The sequence below is a fragment of the Phocoena phocoena genome, chromosome 3, assembly GCF_963924675.1.
Source record: "Phocoena phocoena chromosome 3, mPhoPho1.1, whole genome shotgun sequence".
Lineage (NCBI taxonomy): Eukaryota > Metazoa > Chordata > Mammalia > Artiodactyla > Phocoenidae > Phocoena > Phocoena phocoena.
This window is the reverse complement of record NC_089221.1, coordinates 18,229,110-18,249,032: the sequence shown is the minus strand read 5'-3', so window position 1 is coordinate 18,249,032 and position 19,923 is coordinate 18,229,110. Positions and strand designations below refer to the sequence as shown.

At 35.8% G+C, this 19,923-nt stretch overlaps 1 protein-coding gene across 2 annotated transcripts in view; it reads left to right on the top strand.

The window, feature by feature from the left end:
• CDH12 (cadherin 12) overlaps positions 1-19,923 on the top strand; it is a 274,173-nt gene that overhangs the window by 242,505 nt on the left and 11,745 nt on the right. For both annotated transcript variants that reach the window (XM_065874328.1, XM_065874329.1), the window contains 2 exons: positions 4,108-4,244; positions 19,275-19,396. In XM_065874328.1, the coding sequence (XP_065730400.1) occupies positions 4,108-4,244; positions 19,275-19,396 (259 nt within the window). The remainder of the gene's footprint in view (positions 1-4,107; positions 4,245-19,274; positions 19,397-19,923) is intronic.

Here is a 19,923-nt window from a genome sequence, read left to right as displayed (position 1 = left end):
AATTTTTAAACACATTTCCAGATAGACCTAAATTTAAAATGAACTGTGGGTGTGTAATGATTCATTGTGCATAGATTCTGTTTGACTTAGCTTTCTAAACTGTAAAATATGCTGTAAGAATTAACTAGAAGTAAGGTGATCAATTGTCACAGTTTTTACTGGGACCAAGGAGTTTTTTGAATCTCAGGATATTCAGCACTAGTACTGAGAAAGTCCTCTGCAAACCAGAAAGGTTTTGTTGTCCTAAATAAGACATTCCTAAAACCCTAAATAGGGTTGAAGTAGCAATATTTAACTATTATATGGGTAGTAAGAATAGGATCTGTGCATTGATTCAATATAGTGTTTAAGTTCCAGATGCTATAATGTGCAAATAACGTCCCAGGTCCTTGGCAACACATAGATGAATAAAGTAGCCTCAAGTAATTTAAAGGGCCTTGAGTAAGAAAGACAATCACAGGCTCAAAATGTATATAATCTGTCTTATGTTTGCCAAAATCTGCAAAACAATTGAGTGCTATGAGCATCAGAAAAGGACCTATTCATTGCAGAGATTTGCAACAATGCAAATACGTGCAGAAGAGCTTTAAATAGTATCATGCAGTTTAATTGGAGTAAATGAGAAAAGAAGAAAGGAATTCCAAAAACTGATGGAGTTTCTACTTAAGGAATGGCAGCATGAGAAGCTCTGCAGACATGCTCCCAGTTAAACAGCATAAATGGTGAAAATTACTTTTTAAAAATTACAATCACATACGGTCTCTGGAAAATTTCCTAAGAGCATATAGCAAATGAAGAAACATTTATTCAAGAAGATTTATTAAAACACGGTAAGAACATCAAGAGACTGTGGCACTTGACCCCAGACCTGTTTCTTCCCTTCCACTCCCATCTCCCAGCTCAGCCTGATAGAGATTTCTCTCTGGACTCTGCATGGAATGGCTGAGAAAACATGGCTCCTCTCTCCTCAGCTCTCAATCATGGGATACAGTATCTTACCAGGAGGGGCAGGATGCCAGCGTTTCTCATCTTCTCCAACTCTGAGTTTCCAGAAGCGAAATTCCTGGTGAGTGTGGTTGAGATTGGCAGTTTGTTTCCTCCACTCACTCCACTTCACTCACAGGGCAGAGGCCCTACGGCAGGCAGGCTGATAATATGGGGACTCATGTTGCTTTTTCCACTCCCATAGAGTCAAAATGAGAAGACCATCATTCCTCCATCCACTGCCGGCAGCAGTGACGCAGAGAATTTCCCAGCGTAAGAGAGCCCGTAGGATTGGAGAACTTTAGCTCTTCCCAAAATATTTTCCTTTACTTTTTTCAGTTTTAAGAGACATAAAATAATAAAAGTACTAAGTAACAATGTTTTATTGTATTCTTTACTGTATCAGTGTACTATAGATAACAATATATGTATTACATATATGTATAGATATATAATAGCACATGGCTACCTAGGAGTAACGTTTCTATATTTTATTAGAATTAAGTTAATATAAATTTGAATCTAAGTTAAGCTGCATATGGTAACATCTAGAGCAGATAATAAGAAAATAACTCAAAAATATTGTGTAACATTATTAAAAGAATTAACATTCCACTAGAAAATATACACTTAATGCGAAAGAAAGTAGCAGAGGAGAAATCAGAAACCTTGCACCATCACAATTTTTATCCTATAGAAGTGAAATTTCTGGAAAATTGGAGCTTATCCCAATTAATGAATTAAATGAAAAAGTTTTGAACTAATAAGTTTAAAATGTTTTAAAACCTACCACCTACTGCACAACTTGAATATATGAGAATGATTGAATTGTTCATTTTAAATTGGGAAATTGTATAGTATGTGAATGAAGCTATTATTAAAAATAAGGCTTAGGAAAAAAGTAAGCATATATTTGAAAAGTGAGGTTTTATTGCAGAGCTCAGAGTAGGATATGTTTGTTAAGGTTAGAACAGAGTGCTGATAGGAAACAATAATTAGAAAGTATGTTCCATGCAAAGTAAGAGAAATAGATTTCATTCTATATGGAAAATAGTTACAGAATCTCAGCACCTGAAATACCTTTCCCCCTCTCCTCACTTTGTCTGCCTCTCTCTTCTCGTGAATAATTCCTTTATAGCCTTCTAATGTCAGCCACACGCCGTGTGCAGGAAGGTTTGCCTGAATCAATACGTGTTGAACCAGGCATCTTTTCTTTGCACTCCTGTAGTGTCTTTTCTGTCTTTCTACCAGGCATAAAAATCATCTGTTATATGTGTTTCCCCAACTAGACTCTTTATTAGTGGGCATCTTACTTTACCACTTTTTATGTGTTTCAACACTAGTACAATGTCTAGTACACAGTGAGCACTCCACAAATATTTAGTGAATTCTACAATTAAACACCAACCATCGTTAGTCTACACCAACAATTCTTTAGAAATGCTATAGTCACGAAGGAGTTTCAGTAACAATTTGCTTCTTAAATTAAGCATGTGCTCAAGTTGAATAATGGTGCTGAAAAGGGGTATTGTGAGAAGATGCTTTTTTGTTCAGTAAAGGACATCAGGCAGTAGAGAGAATTAAGCTCCTTGTATCTTGTTCTCCTTGAGTTTTAAATGTACCTTAAGTTCATTTATAATTTTTGAGAGCATTTCTATGAGATAGCACGTTACATTGAACTCATAAGGCATGCATTATCATAAATCAACAACAGAAATATCAAAGGCAGATAAAAACCTTGGTTCATACTCTGATCTTATCAGTTACTAACAAATATTGACAAGTTATAAATGTCACCTATAAAGGCAAACTAGTTTTGATCTAGCGCCAAAATGATATGCAAACTGCCCCGGTTTTAGGTAACCAGTCTGTCAAAATTATAACTTGTAATTTTGAAACACATGTCTTAACTAACTTTTTGTGACCGCCTGGGGATTTAGATGTGCTGACTACTATGATGTCATCTGTTTCAGCCACTGTTTGTAAGGACTTCACCTTGATTCCCCGGCCAGAAAAATGGTGATAAACATATTGTGCATTCAGTCTTTTGATTAGCAGAGCCCTTTTCCACTTAAAAATGATCCATTTAAAATTGGTAAGACTATCTTATAATAATTATATGGAAAACATTGATGACCTCGTTCAAATATCAGCTCTAAAACTTTCTAACTTTGTGAACTTCAGCATATGTTTTTTTACTCATATGTAAAATGGGGAGATTAGTAATACTCATTTTTTAGGGTCGTTCTGGGAATTTGTTAACATATATAAATATATAGAACAATACCTGGCATGTGGAAAGATTTCAAAATGTCCATTAATATGATGATTGAAAATATGTTTGAAAATAATTTTACATATATCACTCTATATATCCACTGTTACATAAAGGTTTATACAAATGCAATATGTCTTTTATTCACTTTCTTGCATTTCATAGTCCAGCCGCTTCACATAAAGAAGGTAACATCTGTTACTATCAAGAAGGTTGGCTAATACAGAAGATAAAGAGACATTATTAGCCAAGGTCACTGTTTTTTTTTTTTTTTTAAGAAAGTTGTCCTGATATTTAGAGTAATAAAACAACCATGACCCTTTTATATGTGTTTGAGGGAAATATTTCTGTACAATTATCCCATTGTCAGTGAAAAATTTTCCCCTTAGTTTCCCTAACATGGTTTTTTTTTTTTCTGTCCATGGAAACGAAGACTCTACCTGTGTTCTGACCTCAGTTCTTTGTAGCTATTTCCAGATGCCTCTCCCACCCCCAGCTCTTCCCACAGTCACCATTAAGGAATATTTTACTGCTTGAAAAAGTTTTAATATTCAGCAGGTTAAGGAAATCAATGGTCAGCTTTAGAATTTTAGTCTCTGCTGAGCTTTCAAGGTGTCAAGGCCCTAAAATAATACGAACAGCAGGAGTACTAAATCTTTCATTATTTCCAGTTTCCCCTTGAGCATACTGACTTTGCAATAAAGAAGCTGTCATTTATACTCTTCTTTATTTCAAGGTAGGTAATAGCTGCAGGAAGAAAAATAAGGAACTGTGTCAAGTTAGCCTGACTGCCATCATGATTAATGTGTAATCATTGCGCATTTGCATCTACTCTTTTTTATATGCAGGTACTTCATAGATTGGAAGAGTGATGGGGACAGCTACTTTACAATAGATGCAACTGAAGGAACCATCTCTACTAGTGAATTACTAGACAGAGAAAGCACCGCGCAGTATAATTTCTCCATAATTGCGAGTAAAGTTAGTAAGTATGGCATGGACGGAATCAATGTTATACTGCAGTTCTTTGGATTTCACACTCTTAAATGAATCCCTGCTGAGGCGTTTTCGTTTTCGGACTGACAGCCAAGTGGTCTCTTGGGGAAACTCAGAAACTGGCTCCTTTTCCTCATAGCCTAAGTTCAGAGAAATTGTGACAGCTGCCAGTGAGCCCTGTTTGCAGGACTGCATGAATACCTAGCAGTGCATTTCATGGTGAGATCTCATCCTATTCCACCCTGTAACCTCAAAAATCCACCGGAGTTCCGTCTTTCCACCTCTTCATCCCTGTATATATTATTGAGAGCTTCACAGACCAGGCAGGAGGAAATAACCATCACATGAAATCATCTTTTCTGAAATATTTTCTGAAATTGAAGAGAGCATTTTTAAATTCACCCCTCTTCTCTCTCTCTCTCCTTTCATTAAAATGTATTTTGTTACGAACATCATTGTGAAATATACAGGAGTTTTAAGTGCAATTCTTCACTCAGAATCTATAGGATTGTTAGGAATTACTCCTTGTGTTGGTTTCTGCTTGGTCCAGAAGTGAATCCTTTAGACGGAGAGTGATTATAGGTCTTATGTGTTTGGCTGGACAATTCAGGATATTATCACAACTTCCAAAGGTAACAGATGAGGGTGGGAGTGGAGACCTTGGCTATCAACATAGTTGTCTGTAACAGAAGTGCATCGTACCAGTCCTTCTGCTTAGGTTCTCTTGAAAGATTTGAGGAAATCCCTTCTGAGTATCTTTCATTTTGTTTTCCTCTTATTTTCTTTCGTGCCTCTGGTACAAGTACTCTGACAGGTAATGTCACCTTCCAGTGCAGGGAGAAGCTAACTGTGAACATTTCTGTTGAGGGGTTTTTGGTCCGTCTCAACTCAGTGGGTGTAAATGGGAAACGATTTTGTTAATCTTCAAAAACTGCTTCCAAACATGCATAATCAGACACCTATTCCCGGGCCTTAATGATGTCTTTAGCTGATTTCATTACTTTTACATTATTCTGATTATTAAAGGTAAATTTAGCATAAAAGAACATGCAGCTTCTGTCTTGTTTGTTGGACTACTTTTCTGTTATGTTAGAAGACTACTGCTCTGAGGCTGCCATACTAGAGAGGTCACATGTTGTGGTCAGGTTGACAATCCCAGCTCAGCTCAGCCTTCTAACCATACCTGCCAGAGCGCTGGATATGTAAGTAAAACCATCTTGCAACCTCTAGCCAGGCTGCTTGCTAGCTGAATACCACAATGTAACCTCCATCATTACCATGTGAAATGGAATACATACTCAGCCAAATCTTGCCCAGATTCTGATGCACAAAATTGGGAGAAATACTAAAATTGTAATTATCTCAAGCAACTATATTTTTGTGGTCATTTGTTGTTGTACAACAATAGATAACTGAAGAACTCAATGACACCATAAGTTGGAACTTTGATTCCTTGGTAATGGAGGTAAAGATTCTCCAGCTGGAGTAGAAAGGAGAGAGAGAGAAGTAAAATGCATAAATCTCTCTTTTAAAGATTTTTTTTTAAATATAGTTGATTTGCAATGTTGTGATCATTTAAGATGTACAGCAAAATGATTCAATTATACATGTATATGTATAAATATATATATTCTTTTTTTACATTCTCTTCCATTGTAGGTTATTACAAGATGTTGAGTATAATTCCCTGTGCTATACAGTAGGTCCTTGTTGATTATCTATTTTATATATAGTAGCGTGTATATTTTAATCCTAAACTCCTAATTTATCCCTTCACCCTCTTTCCCCTTTGGTAACCATAAGTTTGTTTTCTATGTCTGTGAGTCTATTTCTGTCTTGGAAATAAGTTCATTTGTATAATTTTTTTAGATCCCACATATAAGCGATATCTCATATTTGTCTTTCTCCCTCTAACTTCATTTACTTAATTTGATAATCTCTAGGTCCATCCATGTTGCTGCAAATGGCATTATTTCACATAAATCTCTTATCTGCCCCCCAGAGAGTGCTCCCCTGGTTGGCACTGCTTCTAGGATTAAAATTGACTGGCTAAATGGACTGCCCAAATACTCTCTTCATGTGATTTTTGAGTTATTTGGTATTGGGGTCTCTGAGCATCCCATTTGCCCATGAACTTGATATGGGCACCCAGTGGTAGACCTTACAACTTCTTAATTCCAGGTCCCCTTGTGTAGCAGATGGCTTTCTTGGATGAATTAATAGCATGAGTTCTCAACTCCAGCTTTCTGTTTTGTCCACTAGACCCTGAGGAAATTCATATACCCTGGTCATGCTGAACAGGTACATTACAGCCTGCTCCTCTACCATATGCTTTCTCTGTCATGCTGTCTCCTTTCAAATCTGCCCTCCTTGCTCTGTTAGGTTCTGAGAGCTGATCATCCAGTCAGCTGCCTGAGAAGACATTCTATCAGGAGAACAGAACCAAATGGCAGTCCCCCAGTTCTCTTTAACTTGTTTTCCTGAAGTTTCCTTTCATGCTAGGCATCTTTCTTCTCTCCCATATCACAGTTACATATGTTATTCATCATTCTTTTCATGCTTTCAGTTATTTCAACTCTGAATTATTTCCTTCATCCATAACACTGAGGAATGCTTAACTATAATATAGTTAGAAAATAAACTTTAGTATTCTAAGATCTTTGACAAATAGAGTAAAAATGAGATGTCTAAGTTATGGGTTATAAGACCTCTATCGACTATATTATAGTCACTCTCAATTAACTTGGATATAGTAAGTGATAACTGACCAGAGGTAGACTATTCAAAAAATTTCTATTTATCAAAAATGTATTGTCCATAATAGAATATTTTTCACTAGAAAACTATCTTGTGCGACCTACCCTTTCTATTAATGCACATGCAAAACGTGCATATTTTTAGAAGGGGGAGTATTAGGTCCAGTATCTTAACTCAAGATGAAAGTCTGCAGCTAGTTATTCACTCTGTACTGTAACTCTAAAAGGTCTCTTTCTCCCCAGCAGCTACTATAGCTACCAAAACCATCATCATGGTGTGAGGGCATCCATCATGGCAGGTCTGCTACCTGCAGTCAGAGCCTGAGCTCCAAACATTTGGAAAATGGCAGAGGAGTATGCATTCATACAGTGCAAGCAAGTGTCATTGTTCCTTAAAAGCTTAGATTCCTCAAACTTAGAAAACTGTATTTTGTTAATTATTAATATAATGAGGGCACATGCTGGCTCCTCTCTGACCTGCTGGATGTAGTTTTTACCTAAATCCAAATTAGGAAACCCTATTGTGTGGATTCTCATAAGTTACGTTGGCTCTCACTTGGACATATGCAGAACTGAGACTTAGACTCATAATCCATACATACACACAATGTAAAAGGGCTGCCAAGCTAATATTTCTAAAATATCTAACCCTTGTCTATTCAAAGACTACTGTGTGGAATTTAGAACCCTCAAGGAAGTCTGGTAGGATGAACACTATACACCTCCATGAAAAAGAAAGAGACTAAGTATATATCACATGGTAATTAAAGATTCTGCAATAAGAATAGATTATTGTGGGTCTTATTTTGTTTCAGTTCACAGAGTTTGAAAGTAAAATTTATTTTTATTTTAATACATAAGGCTGCTTTCAATGATCAAATTAACCAGCCTCAGCAGGAAACTCTCATTATGGTGAATGACTGAGAAATAAATAGCCCACACTTGCCCTGCCAAGTGGAATATAATTGTTTAAGTGTACCTTACTGCAGATTGAACTAGCATATGTTTTGGCCCTGACCCTTCTATAAAAACTTGCAGGTGAAATGAAATGGTACAATGATTGAACAACTTCCAATTAATTAAAAAGCAGTCATTAATCAGTGTTGCTATAGTCCAAGGTCCAAATAGTTTTATTAGACTACTAATAATTCTTTCATGCATTATTGCTTTGCTGTTTTTATACTAGTCTTGAGAATTAAAAAAACGCAAGCCGCCCAAAATCACTTCATTCAAATTATCAGAAACTTCCAATAGGCAAATATTTCTAATTTATTTTTTGTTTTGGTGTTATTATAACACATATCATTAGACAAAGATAACTACATTAAAGCCTTAGAACTTTTATATAATTATAAAATAAATGGATGATACCAAAGACAATTCTTCTTTTCTTAGTAATTTAAATTATCCAGATGACAATAAACTGCTTCTATTGTGGAAGAGTTCAAAAATCAGTGGTAGACTTACTGCATGCTATATTTGGGGAAAATGTTCTGTGTAAGTATACAATTATGAGTTAGGATTAAATTGTTGAGTAACTTTTAAGGTTATGTAGCGTTAGAGCTACTTTGCTTTAGCTTTTTTTTGCTTCAACATAATGTGAGTAGTATCATCTTCATATATACAGAAAATCAAACTGAGATTATTGTCTATAATTTAGGCTCAACATAACTTCATCTAATTTTTCATAAATTGTATAGAACATTATTTACATGAAAAGTATTAATGGTTGTGGGTTAAAACTAAGACTGAAGTCTGTTCTTAAGGACAGTTTAGGAATAGAAACTGACCCCCAAAATTATTTTAGTTAGTTATATCTATGCAAATTATGCTGAATTCCAGGGACTTCAGACTTAAGTGCACTCTCATATAGCCTCCAAGGGAAAGTTGCAAAAGGTTTATATTGACCAAACTGTGGTCATTAAGTAATGAAGGATTTAAACAAAAATAAATCAGTTTTTTGGTAGAATTTTTTAAAGGGTTTCTTCTGCCTGTGTGCCAAATAGTTAGCCATGAAATGGTGTTCTCAGACCAAATGAGAAGAAAGTACCTAATGTTTCTATAATAATTGCAGGTGATAATATTATAAATTAGTAAACCAAACTATTATAGTAGTTTTATATACATTCACTCAATTTATTACTGTCTACATTGTAAGAGTGAAGAAATAGAGGCTAAGATTTATTTCCATTTGTCACACAGCAAATGATGACCAAGCTAAGACAGGAGCCCAGGACTCACACTCCAAAACACAATTTCACAGGGACACATATTCACCTCCTTATGCTTCATTTTTAAATAAGTTAATAGTAAAATTAGTCAAGGTGATTTTTACATACATACATAATTAAAGTAAACTATAGTAAAAATTTTTATGTACATTTGCATTGTACATATAATTAAGCCGAAATTATTTTTAGCCTTGGCATCTATCTATCTATCCACCTACATTTAAGCTCGTTGGACTGCTTACCTATTAGAAATCTATAGTGCATTTGCATTTTAGAAATAAAATACAGACTCAAAGTATGAGAATAGGGAAATATGTGTGCAATATTATGTGTGTGCCAGGGCTGTAGGTAGGTAGATTGCTATCTCTATCCAATAAGTGTTAATTACTAGATAAGACTCAAGCTACAAGAGTTCCTAATGATTTTATTGTGAAGGATCCTTTTTGATAATTTCCCTGTATATGGAAAGATTGTTGCCTACCGACACTATATGGCCTCCTCCCTGCTGGCTGCCCTTAGCGGCAATGCCTTCGCCAAGGACATAAAGAGGATCCTGGACAGTGTGGGCATCAAGGAGGTGGATGACAGCCTGGCTCAGCAAGGTCACCAGTGAGCTGAAAGGAAAAAACCCTGAAGATATCAGTCACTGCTCAGGGTATCAGCCATCTGGCCAGCGTGTCCATCTCTGTGGGGCAGATCTGCAGCTTTTGCTGCTGCTTCAGCCTTGGCATCAGCAGAGTAAAAAGACAGGGAGAAGAAGGAGTTGCAGGAGTCAGATGACTCCCTGGATTTATCTTGTTGAAGTAGAGTTCTGCTCCCCTGCAAAAGTGATAAGATGTCATTTCTGACATCAGCGGTATCACTGATCCCCGATTCTGTTTAGTAGAAGCAAGTCACTAGATCCAGACCACACTTAAGGGCAAAGAATTACATGGAGGTAACTCATGTGGGTATCAGGAAGTGGGGATTCTTGGGAGCCATTTGAGAAAGTTGCCTACCTGATGTGTTTCTTGACAACTAGACAAGTCTTTCAAAAAGTGAAGAAAGTTTAGAGACCATATTACTTAACTACTAGGCCTGAAAATTTTGTGAAAAAGACAACAATCTGGTTGAATTCATAAGTATGCAACCAAAATGCAAAGTGCTGTAAGAGAAAAAATAATTAAAATAATTATTTTTGAAGACATAAGCATAGTATGTCACACAGGAATTATCATTTGAGCTGAGTCTTTAAAAGATGAAGAAGATACTGAAAAGGAGGAAAGGAGGGTATTCTAGGTTGAGGAAACATCTTAAGCAAAGGCAGAGAGGTATTAAAGCTCATGTCCACATGAGAAATTACGAGTAAGGTGGTACAATTGGTGCCCAGAATGAGTAGGGAAGGCTAAAGAAAATGCATTCAGAAAGGGAGCCTGAGATCTCCTCTATATTCTCATATAGAATATAGTATTGTTAGGTACAGTCACCATACTGTACAGTACATCCCTAGGACTTATTTATTTTATAACTGGAAGCCTGTACACTTTGATCACATTTCCTTTTTGCAAACCTCGCACCCCTGCTTCAAGCAACCATTTCAAGATCGATACAAATATCAGGTCATTGTGTTGTACACCTAAATTAATATAATGTTGTATGTCAATTATATCGCCATTTTTAAGAAAGAAAGAAAAGAAAGGAAGCCTGAGGCCTTACCAAACAGAGCCTTAAATACCACATGGAGAAATTACAAAGTTTTTTAAGTGTGTTTTTGAGCCCATCCTCATTTCTGCTGTTTCTACTATATGTCCCTAGCTCAACATATGTCCAAAGAGACATATCACTTCTTCAACTTTCCCCATCTGGTGAGTCCAGAAGGTAGTTATGCAAGGGACCTGCATTCCTGTAAACCAGCACTGGCTGGGTTACATTGTGTCCATCTGGGTGACCAAGGTTAACCTCATCAGGATCAAGAGACGAGGGTGAGTTGGATTCTCTGCAGTGTTTGAGCCGCAGACATTTCTTTCTAATTTGGCCAGTCTTTTTTCAAAAGGGCACTGTAAGTCATATGCACATTTGAGAATAGGCATGCAGGTTGGCCCTTTCTTTTTTACTACGGTTCTTCAACTTCTTAATTGTTACCTGAATCAGAATCACCTGGGACAGTATTCCTGGACCCCCATTCAAGACATACTGAATCAGAACTTCTGGGATTATTGCCAAGAAATCTCCATTTTAAACAAGATACCTAGGTCATCTAATGGATACTGATGTTGGAAGCAGTGTGCTAAATTCTCTAAATATTAGCATGGATTTGTGGAAATAAAACAACTTAATGTTACTATGAAGACATGTACATACTCAGAGAGTGTAGTTGACTTCTGAGGACTAAATAAAACCATTGGTTTCAATTATGGATTGAAGACATTATTTTTTCCTATTTTTCTCAAATAATTGCCTTTCTCTTACACTTCATGAATACGTTACTTTGCATGTATGAGTCAAGGTAGTTTATGTACTATTTAATATTTCCCTTTTTTTTCCCTGAGTAACTATATGAAACTATCAATATTTTGTATTCTCAAAGAAAGGTATCTTTGATTTATACTAGTATTGGCAACATTTTACTAGTACTTATAATGCAGAAAAGTAACACATACTTTGAAGAAAGAAGCACTTATAAATATTCAACCATTTTATAAAGCCTTCAATGTGTTGTATACATGGAAATAATAATCATTAACACCACTATAGTCATGGACTTAATTTAGAAATGATACCATTTTTCTCACTATTATATGATGTGTCAGTATAATAGAATCCAAGTTTGTTGTTATAGTTTATATTTTATTTTAAACTTTCAACTGCTTATGGGTATACTACCATAATCAAACTATTTAGGAGTAGTTTAAACCAGTAAAATTGCTCTATCAAAATCACATACAAAACAATGTCAGGCTTTTTTTTTCCCTTAATTAGTATCTGATTTTTCTCCAGAAATTAAAACCACTTGATGAGCTTTTCACCTAATGGTTGAAATTTGGATAAAAATTATATTTTAGATATGTACAGAAAATTTTAACATCACATATCAGAATTGGGATTTAAAAATAAGAAATATTTTTACATTGAAAATGTTATTTTATTGACCTCATGGACTATATTGTATTTCATCTGTTTGTATAGGGGTCCTCTCAGATGTGAACTTCTTAGTGTCAGGGACTTTATCTTATACCTCATTGATGCCTATGGTTTATTATACTCTCTGGAACACATAGATATGTACATAGTTAATGAATAAATTGTGAGTAGCTTTATAGGCATCCCATCCTCCTGATTTGAGCCTTGGAGTTCCTGGTAAGTTGCTTCTTCTCAGCCTCTGTGCTCACCCGGAATATGTTGGGCATGATGTAGCTGGAATGGACTGGACGCTGGAACAGGCTTAATGAAGTCCGGAGGGAAGACCTGTCAGCCCTTCTGCTAAGGCACCAGCACCCCAGGCAGTGGGCCTGTGTGCAGGGGAGCAGGATATCGTAGACCCACGTGGCCTCTGGCTTGACCACACCCTGTCCATGCAGATGCCACCGGCAATGACTGGCTGTCCAAGGTTCAAGCTTTGAAGTGGGGCCAGGAGCTCCCAGGCAGGGGCTGACTGGGGCTGAGACTCCTAGGAGTAGCTGTGATCTCCATCTGCCGATGATGGGGAAAGGGAGCTCCAGAAACTGCGAGCAACCTCCTGGGACTTGTTAGTCGGTCACCCCAGGCCAGTCTCCGTGTCCCAGAGGACCCCAACCCATTCCCAACCCACAGCCACAGAGGGCAGGTAGGTGGGCTCAGAGGCCCTGCGAGTCAGGGCAGGGTGACATGTGGTTCCAAAGGGTGGTGACGTCATTCCAGGAGGCCTGGGGACTGTGGGAGCTGATAGCTGCCTCAGTCTCCTTGGAAGTAGAAGCCTTGCTGGAAGTGCAGACCTGGAACCAAGTGGGAGTTCCACCCCCAGCAGCAGACCCCTGGGGCAAAGTTCCTGTGTGGCCCCTGGAAATGAATGTTGTTCCTGGCACAACGGCCGATGTGCCCTGAGGAGCCCATTGCAGCTGCAGCCCCATAGTTAGAACCCTTCTTTCCTTTTAATATATATTTTAATATTTCTTATCACTAGGGATTTTTTATCCATTGCTGCATAACAAATTACAATGGAGTTTCTCTGGGTCAGGAATTCTTTTTTTTTTTTTTAATTAATTTATTTTATTTTTATTTATTTCTGGCTGCGTTGGGTCTTTGTTGCTGCACGCAGGCTTTCTCTAGTTGTGGTGAGCGGGGGCTACCCTTCATGGCGGTGCACAGGCTTCTCATTGTAGTGGCTTTTCTTGTTGCGGAGCACGGGCTCTAGGGCATGCGGGCTTCAGTAGTTGTGGCACACGGGCTCAGTAGTTGTGGCTCGCAGGCTCTAGAGCACAGGCTCAGTAGTTGTGGCGCACGGGCTTAGTTGCTCCGCAGCATGTGGGATCTTCCCGGACCAAGTCTCGAATCCATGTCCCCTGCGTTGGCAGGAAGATTCTTAACTACTGTGCCACCAGGGAAGCCCTGCGTCAGGAATTCTAAAAGAATTCTTCTTAATATCTGCCCCAGGAAGTCTGGAAGACTTGACAGTTGGGGGCTGGAATCTTCAGAATGCTCTTGTACTTCAGAAACCCAAAGGCACTGAAACATTTTACTTTCTGCAGCTAATTAAACTCCAAGTAAGGAGTGATGCCAGTCTTCTTTTCTTATCAATGAAGCATAATATAATTGAGGTTCAGTCATGTTGTTGTAGCACGTATCACTGTTTTGTTCCTTTTTATTGTTGAAGAATTTTATTGTATGGATATGCCACGGTTTATCTATTCACCAAAAGATAGACATTAGAATTGTTCCCAGTTTGGGACTATATGCATAATATTTCCATGCACATATACAGGCTTTTGGTGGACATTCATTTCATTCTCTTGGGGAGAGACCTAGGAATGGAGTTGTTGGCTTATAAGTTCATGTTTAAGGTTTAAAGAAAATTCCAATGTATTTTCCAAAATGACTATACACCTCTGTATTTCTGCCTGTGATCCTTTCCATCAGCAATCCATTTTATTTCTCTCAGCTATGATTTGTGAATTTCAGTTTATAAGTCCTACCTTTATTTTGCTAAATTTATTCCTAAATATTTTATTATCTTTGATTCTATTGTGAATTGAATTTTTCACAGTTCTATGTCAGTTTCTTCTTTGCTAATATATTAGGTATAAAATGGCCTTTTTTTATATTGCTGTCTTATCCCACAGCCTTAATATACTTGATTTGATCTATAAGTGTTTTGTGGATTCTTTAGGGTTTCCTCCATACAGGGTCTTGTCATTTTTTGATAAAAAATACTTTTTCTTTTCAATCTGAATACTTTTTAAATTTTTATTTTTATTTGCACTGGATAAACCCTTTAGTGCAATGGTCAATATGTGGTCAGAGCAGACATTCTTGCCATGTGCTCAATATTAAAGAGAAAATATTTAGCCTTTCACCACTGAGTATGATACTGGCTATGGTTTTCTTATAGATGGACTATGTCAGGTTGAAGATGTTGCCTTCTATTCATTATTTGTTGAGAATTTTTTATAAAATCATGAATGGATAAATTTTTTCAAATGCTAATGCTGAGTCTATTGAGATGGCTATGTGATTTTTTTGTTCTTTCTTCTGTTAATATGATATATCACATTGACTATTATTAGATGTTAAACTAACCTTTCACCCATAGGATAAATGCTATTTGGTCATTATACATTAGTTTTCTAATAAGCTTCTGGCATCAACTTGCTAATATTTTGTTAAGGAATTTTTGTACCTGTGTTCATGAGTGATATTAGTCCATGCTTTTTTTTTTTTTTTAATTATTAATTAATTAATTAATTTTTGCTGTGTTGGGTCTTCGTTTCTGTGCGAGGGCTTTCTCTAGTTGTGGCAAGCAGGGGCCATTCTTCATCGTGGTGCGCAGGCCTCTCACTATTGCGGCCTCTCTTGTTGCGGAGCACAGGCTCCAGATGCGCAGGCTCAGTAGCTGTGGCTCACGGGCCTAGTTGCTCCGCGGCATGTGGGATCTTCCCAGACCAGGGCTCGAACCCGTGTCCCCTGCATTAGCAGGCAGATTCTCAACCACTGCGCCACCAGGGAAGCCCCATGCTTTGGTTTTTTTCTGATGTTTTAAATTGACTTTTGGCATTAAGAAACAACGAATAAGCTGGTGTTTTCTCCTCTATTTGCTGAAAGGGTTTGCAAAGATTTGATATTATGTGGTCTATAAGTAGTTGATAGACTTTCTCAGTGAAGCCATGAAGGCATGACTTTTTCTTGATGGGGAAATTTTTAATTACAGCTTAATTTTTTCCACTTGTTTTCAGTCTATTAAGATTTTCTCTTTAATTTTGGGGTCAGTATGACAATTTATGTCTTCCTAGGAATTTGTCCAGTCCATCTATGTTAACTAAATTTTTGACATAAATTTATAATATTATTTTATAATATGTATTTCACTTATGGTATTAAGTGAAATACATAAATATTGATTTTTCACTACTCCTTTATTATTGATTTTCATAATTTGGCCTTAATTTTTTTTTATTTTCTTAGTTTAAGCCATTCTTTAAAATACTACTAATAAGGCAGTTCTAACTCAAATTGACTCAAAAAGTTATGGGATCTGATTGAGATATCACCAAGGATAAAGAAAGAAGATCTAGCAAAACATTCTTGAAGCCATGAGGGACAAAAATAGAATTAGTTATCGATTATTTATCTGAGCCCCAAATTATTAATAAGCTAGTTATTCAATATAAGCAACATGGGTCAGTGATAATTAGAGTTTAAATGGCTTGACTACTAAGAACACAGCAATTAATTGTGTAAGATTTTGGTTATTTAAAATTTCAAAGTTCATAATTGAATTTACTTTCTAAGTATTCAATGATAACTAGTTTCTAATTTGGCAAAGATTCAGATAATAATGCTCATGCCAAATCAAGTTTAAACAAATTTCGTCATTGCTCTTTCAAAGATTAGATGAGTCAGAAAGGAAATAAGTCATTAATTTTTCACATAATTTAATGAATTATAAATGAAAACATATATATATATATATATATATATTACTCTAATAAATATATTACTTTGTGAAAAGATCAATGCTTGCTTGAGTATAGTAGTTCTCAAACAGAAATGTTACTATGTACCCAGACAGATTTACAAATATAAGGTGACAAACATTTAACTATAAAAAGTTTTACAAATATGCAGTAGAAGAGAGAATTATATAATGAAACCCATAAACCCATCACTCATTTTCAACAGTATGAATAACTTGTCTTTGTTGTTATTATAGTTTTTCCTCTATTCTTGTTTGGGCATTTATTTTGTAATTTCCACAGTGATGATTAGTGACATTTAAAATTCAGTATTTCTACAAATCCTACAGTGCACAGGAAAATCTCACACAACAAAATATTTGTCTTAGCTAAAATACTAAAAGCACACCTTTGAGAAACACTTTTAATAATAAGATGTTACAATACTGATCATATTTTGAGCCATAGTACTCATTGGAACAGATGTTCAAATCTATATTGCAGGAGGATAAATATTTAAAACTACCAAAAGGGAATTTTTCAAGGGTAAAAATAAGCTTGAATTAATAACATATTTATACATTATAAAATTAAATCTGTACTATAAACATAATTTTGAGAGAAGTCTTGCCCCATCCTCACACTAACTTAAAATAAAACTATAATCCTGAGGGAAAAAAAACAGTTTCTTCTTCATATGTCCTTGGGACTTGTAAATTATGTACCAAGTAAAGTAGGAAGTAGAGGCTGATTTGTACATTGTACAGAAGTTGAATAGGTTAATATATAATAGAGTTTAAGAGCATGGACTTGAAACTAGAACACTTGGATTCAAAACCCATCTTACCACTTTTAACTCGGAATTTTTGGAAGAGTTACATTCCCCCTCCGTTCTTCAGAGTTCCATATACAATAAGGGATAATAATGGCTTTATATTAGAGTTGCCTGTGGAACCTAAATGAGCTTACCTGTGAAATGTGTCTTAGAATATGGGTACATTATAAGTATTATGAAGTATTAGGCATTGACTTTGCTGTAGTTTTTGATAATTTATAGTTTGTTTAGGAAACTGAACCAAATTTAACCAAACTGTTGATTTTATCTGTATTTTATGATATATGAGTACTTAATATCAATAACAGAAGATGAGCTAGATCATCTCCACAAATTACAGTTGGTGATAAGAGTAATGATAATTTACCAAAACTAATCTAACATTCTGTAGAACACTCATTTAATACAACAAACTAAAAAACTTATGAATTAGCACCTATTAATATCATGAGTTGAAGAAAGATTAAATAACTTGTGAAAACTGAACCAAACCTTTTCTACCAGATAAGATAGTGCCATGTAACCAATATTAATTTTTGAATAAATAGATATTTTTTGCATCCTTCTCCAAGATTACCAATACACCTTCTATAAACACAACCCATATTACAAAATATACCATTTCTCTTCCCTTTATGTTATCTGTGCCTGTACTGGTACACAATGTTGGATTTCACTGTGTCATATATGAATATGTGAACATTTCTTAAGCTACGGCTGATGGTGCATTTTATTTTTTTAGATAAATTTTAGCACAGCAGAATATTGTAGGCTTATCAGAATCAGTCATGTGGTGAGATTTGTATTCATTCTTTAAAAGCATCCAGATAGAGATCTATAAGAATCCTAACATTATGAATCTTCAGTGGCACTGCAGATGAAGAACCTAACACAATAACCAATCATTTAAAAAGGTCTGGTGGAATGAACATAATATTTGGATTTCCATAGTCCTGGGTTTGAATATTAACTCCCCATCCCTCTAGATGTGTGACTTTGGACAAGATCCTTTGACAATTTGGGGCACTTTATCCATCTGTATAACTTCATTAGGTAAAATAAATAAGTTGAAAGATGTGCATTATGTTATGCCTTATTAGTTTAATTATTTCTGGTCTTCTTCAGCAAATGACAGAGAGGCCGGTAATATATCACAGGCGGGGGCTAAAAATTGTGACGGAATTTTGGCAGAGATAATTTTTCAAACTAATTTTTTTGATATTTCAAGAAGGAAAGGCTGTTTATTCTTTCCTTTCTTATCACCAGCAAGTAATTTCAGGGTGCATCTTAGTTTTCCACAATCTATCTCTTACTTCTACTTCCTTAAATTTATTTTAATTTTCGTCTATGCAAAGCAATCTCTCCTTCATTCTTGGAGTTTATCATCCCTTTTTGGAGGAATCATTTTGAGAGAGTTATTTAAATATGTAGATGATACTACCCAATAAAATTATAGACACAACATGGAAAAACATATGTTTTATCCAGTGAAAAATATCACTATTAGTGAAGATTGATCCTGTGAACTAACCCTGGTATGATGGCTACACTTGTGATGAAATACCAGCTAAATGTTTGACCTTAACTTTGGTGTTGATTTTCAGGGATAAATACTGGTATAGTGCACAGCTGGTGATCTGACAGCGTGACATTGATAGCGCCAGTATTCATCTATTTTTTATAATTAAAAAAATTATTTTTTTACTAGAGTATATTTGATTAACAATGTTGTATTAGTTTCAGGTGTACAGCAAAGTGATTCAGTTATACATATACATGTATCTATTCATTTTCAAATTTTTTCCCATTTAGATTATTACAGAATATTGAGCAGAGGTCCCTGTGCTATACAGTAGGTCCTTGTTGGTTATCTGTTTTAAATATAGCATTATCTGCCTGTAAATCCATCTTTTCATCATTTATATTTGGCACAGTGCCTCAGCTTCCCATAAAGGAAAGGTCATTTGGATTCCATATGAATGCTGATTTTTAAAAATGTTATTGCTGTTTACTATAAGAGCAATAACTGATCAGATTTTGTAATCATCTTTTCTGCTTTTATGTTTTTAACAGGTAACCCATTACTAACCAGCAGAGTCAACATATTAATTAATGTCCTAGATGTCAATGAATTTCCTCCAGAAATATCTGTGCCATATGAGACAGCTGTGTGTGAAAATGCCAAACCAGGACAGGTATCTTATCAATATTGTTAAGAGTGTATAAACACCCACTATATGCATGTGTTTTAGGTTATATGACCTTGCATGAATATACACACATGGATCTTATGTCTTCATAAAAGAAACCATAAAAGATAGTAAATTCTTTTGAATTAATGGTATATTTTGGATGTGGAGTTAATACCACAGGGGATAAAGTGATGATGGCCTAGTGAATATTCTTTGTATAACTAAAAGTTCTGGGATTGCAGATTACGCTGTTTTCCATTTGTATACTGTGGAATTTCTAAAGACCTTGTGACTATAAATCCAGGAAGCAAGAAACTTTAGACTACATTCTTCTATAGTATTTCTTGCTTTGCTCACATGCTTTTATGAAGGGTACATAAAAATTCTTAAGCCCTTGAATAATGGAAAGCTTTCTCTGGTGGCCTTGAGTAGAGCATCTGGGTTATTCAAAATATCTGAATTACATTTTCTTATTAAGTATTGCTATGGAGGGAGGTTCTAGTGGGGAGAGGATATGAGGAAGGACCATA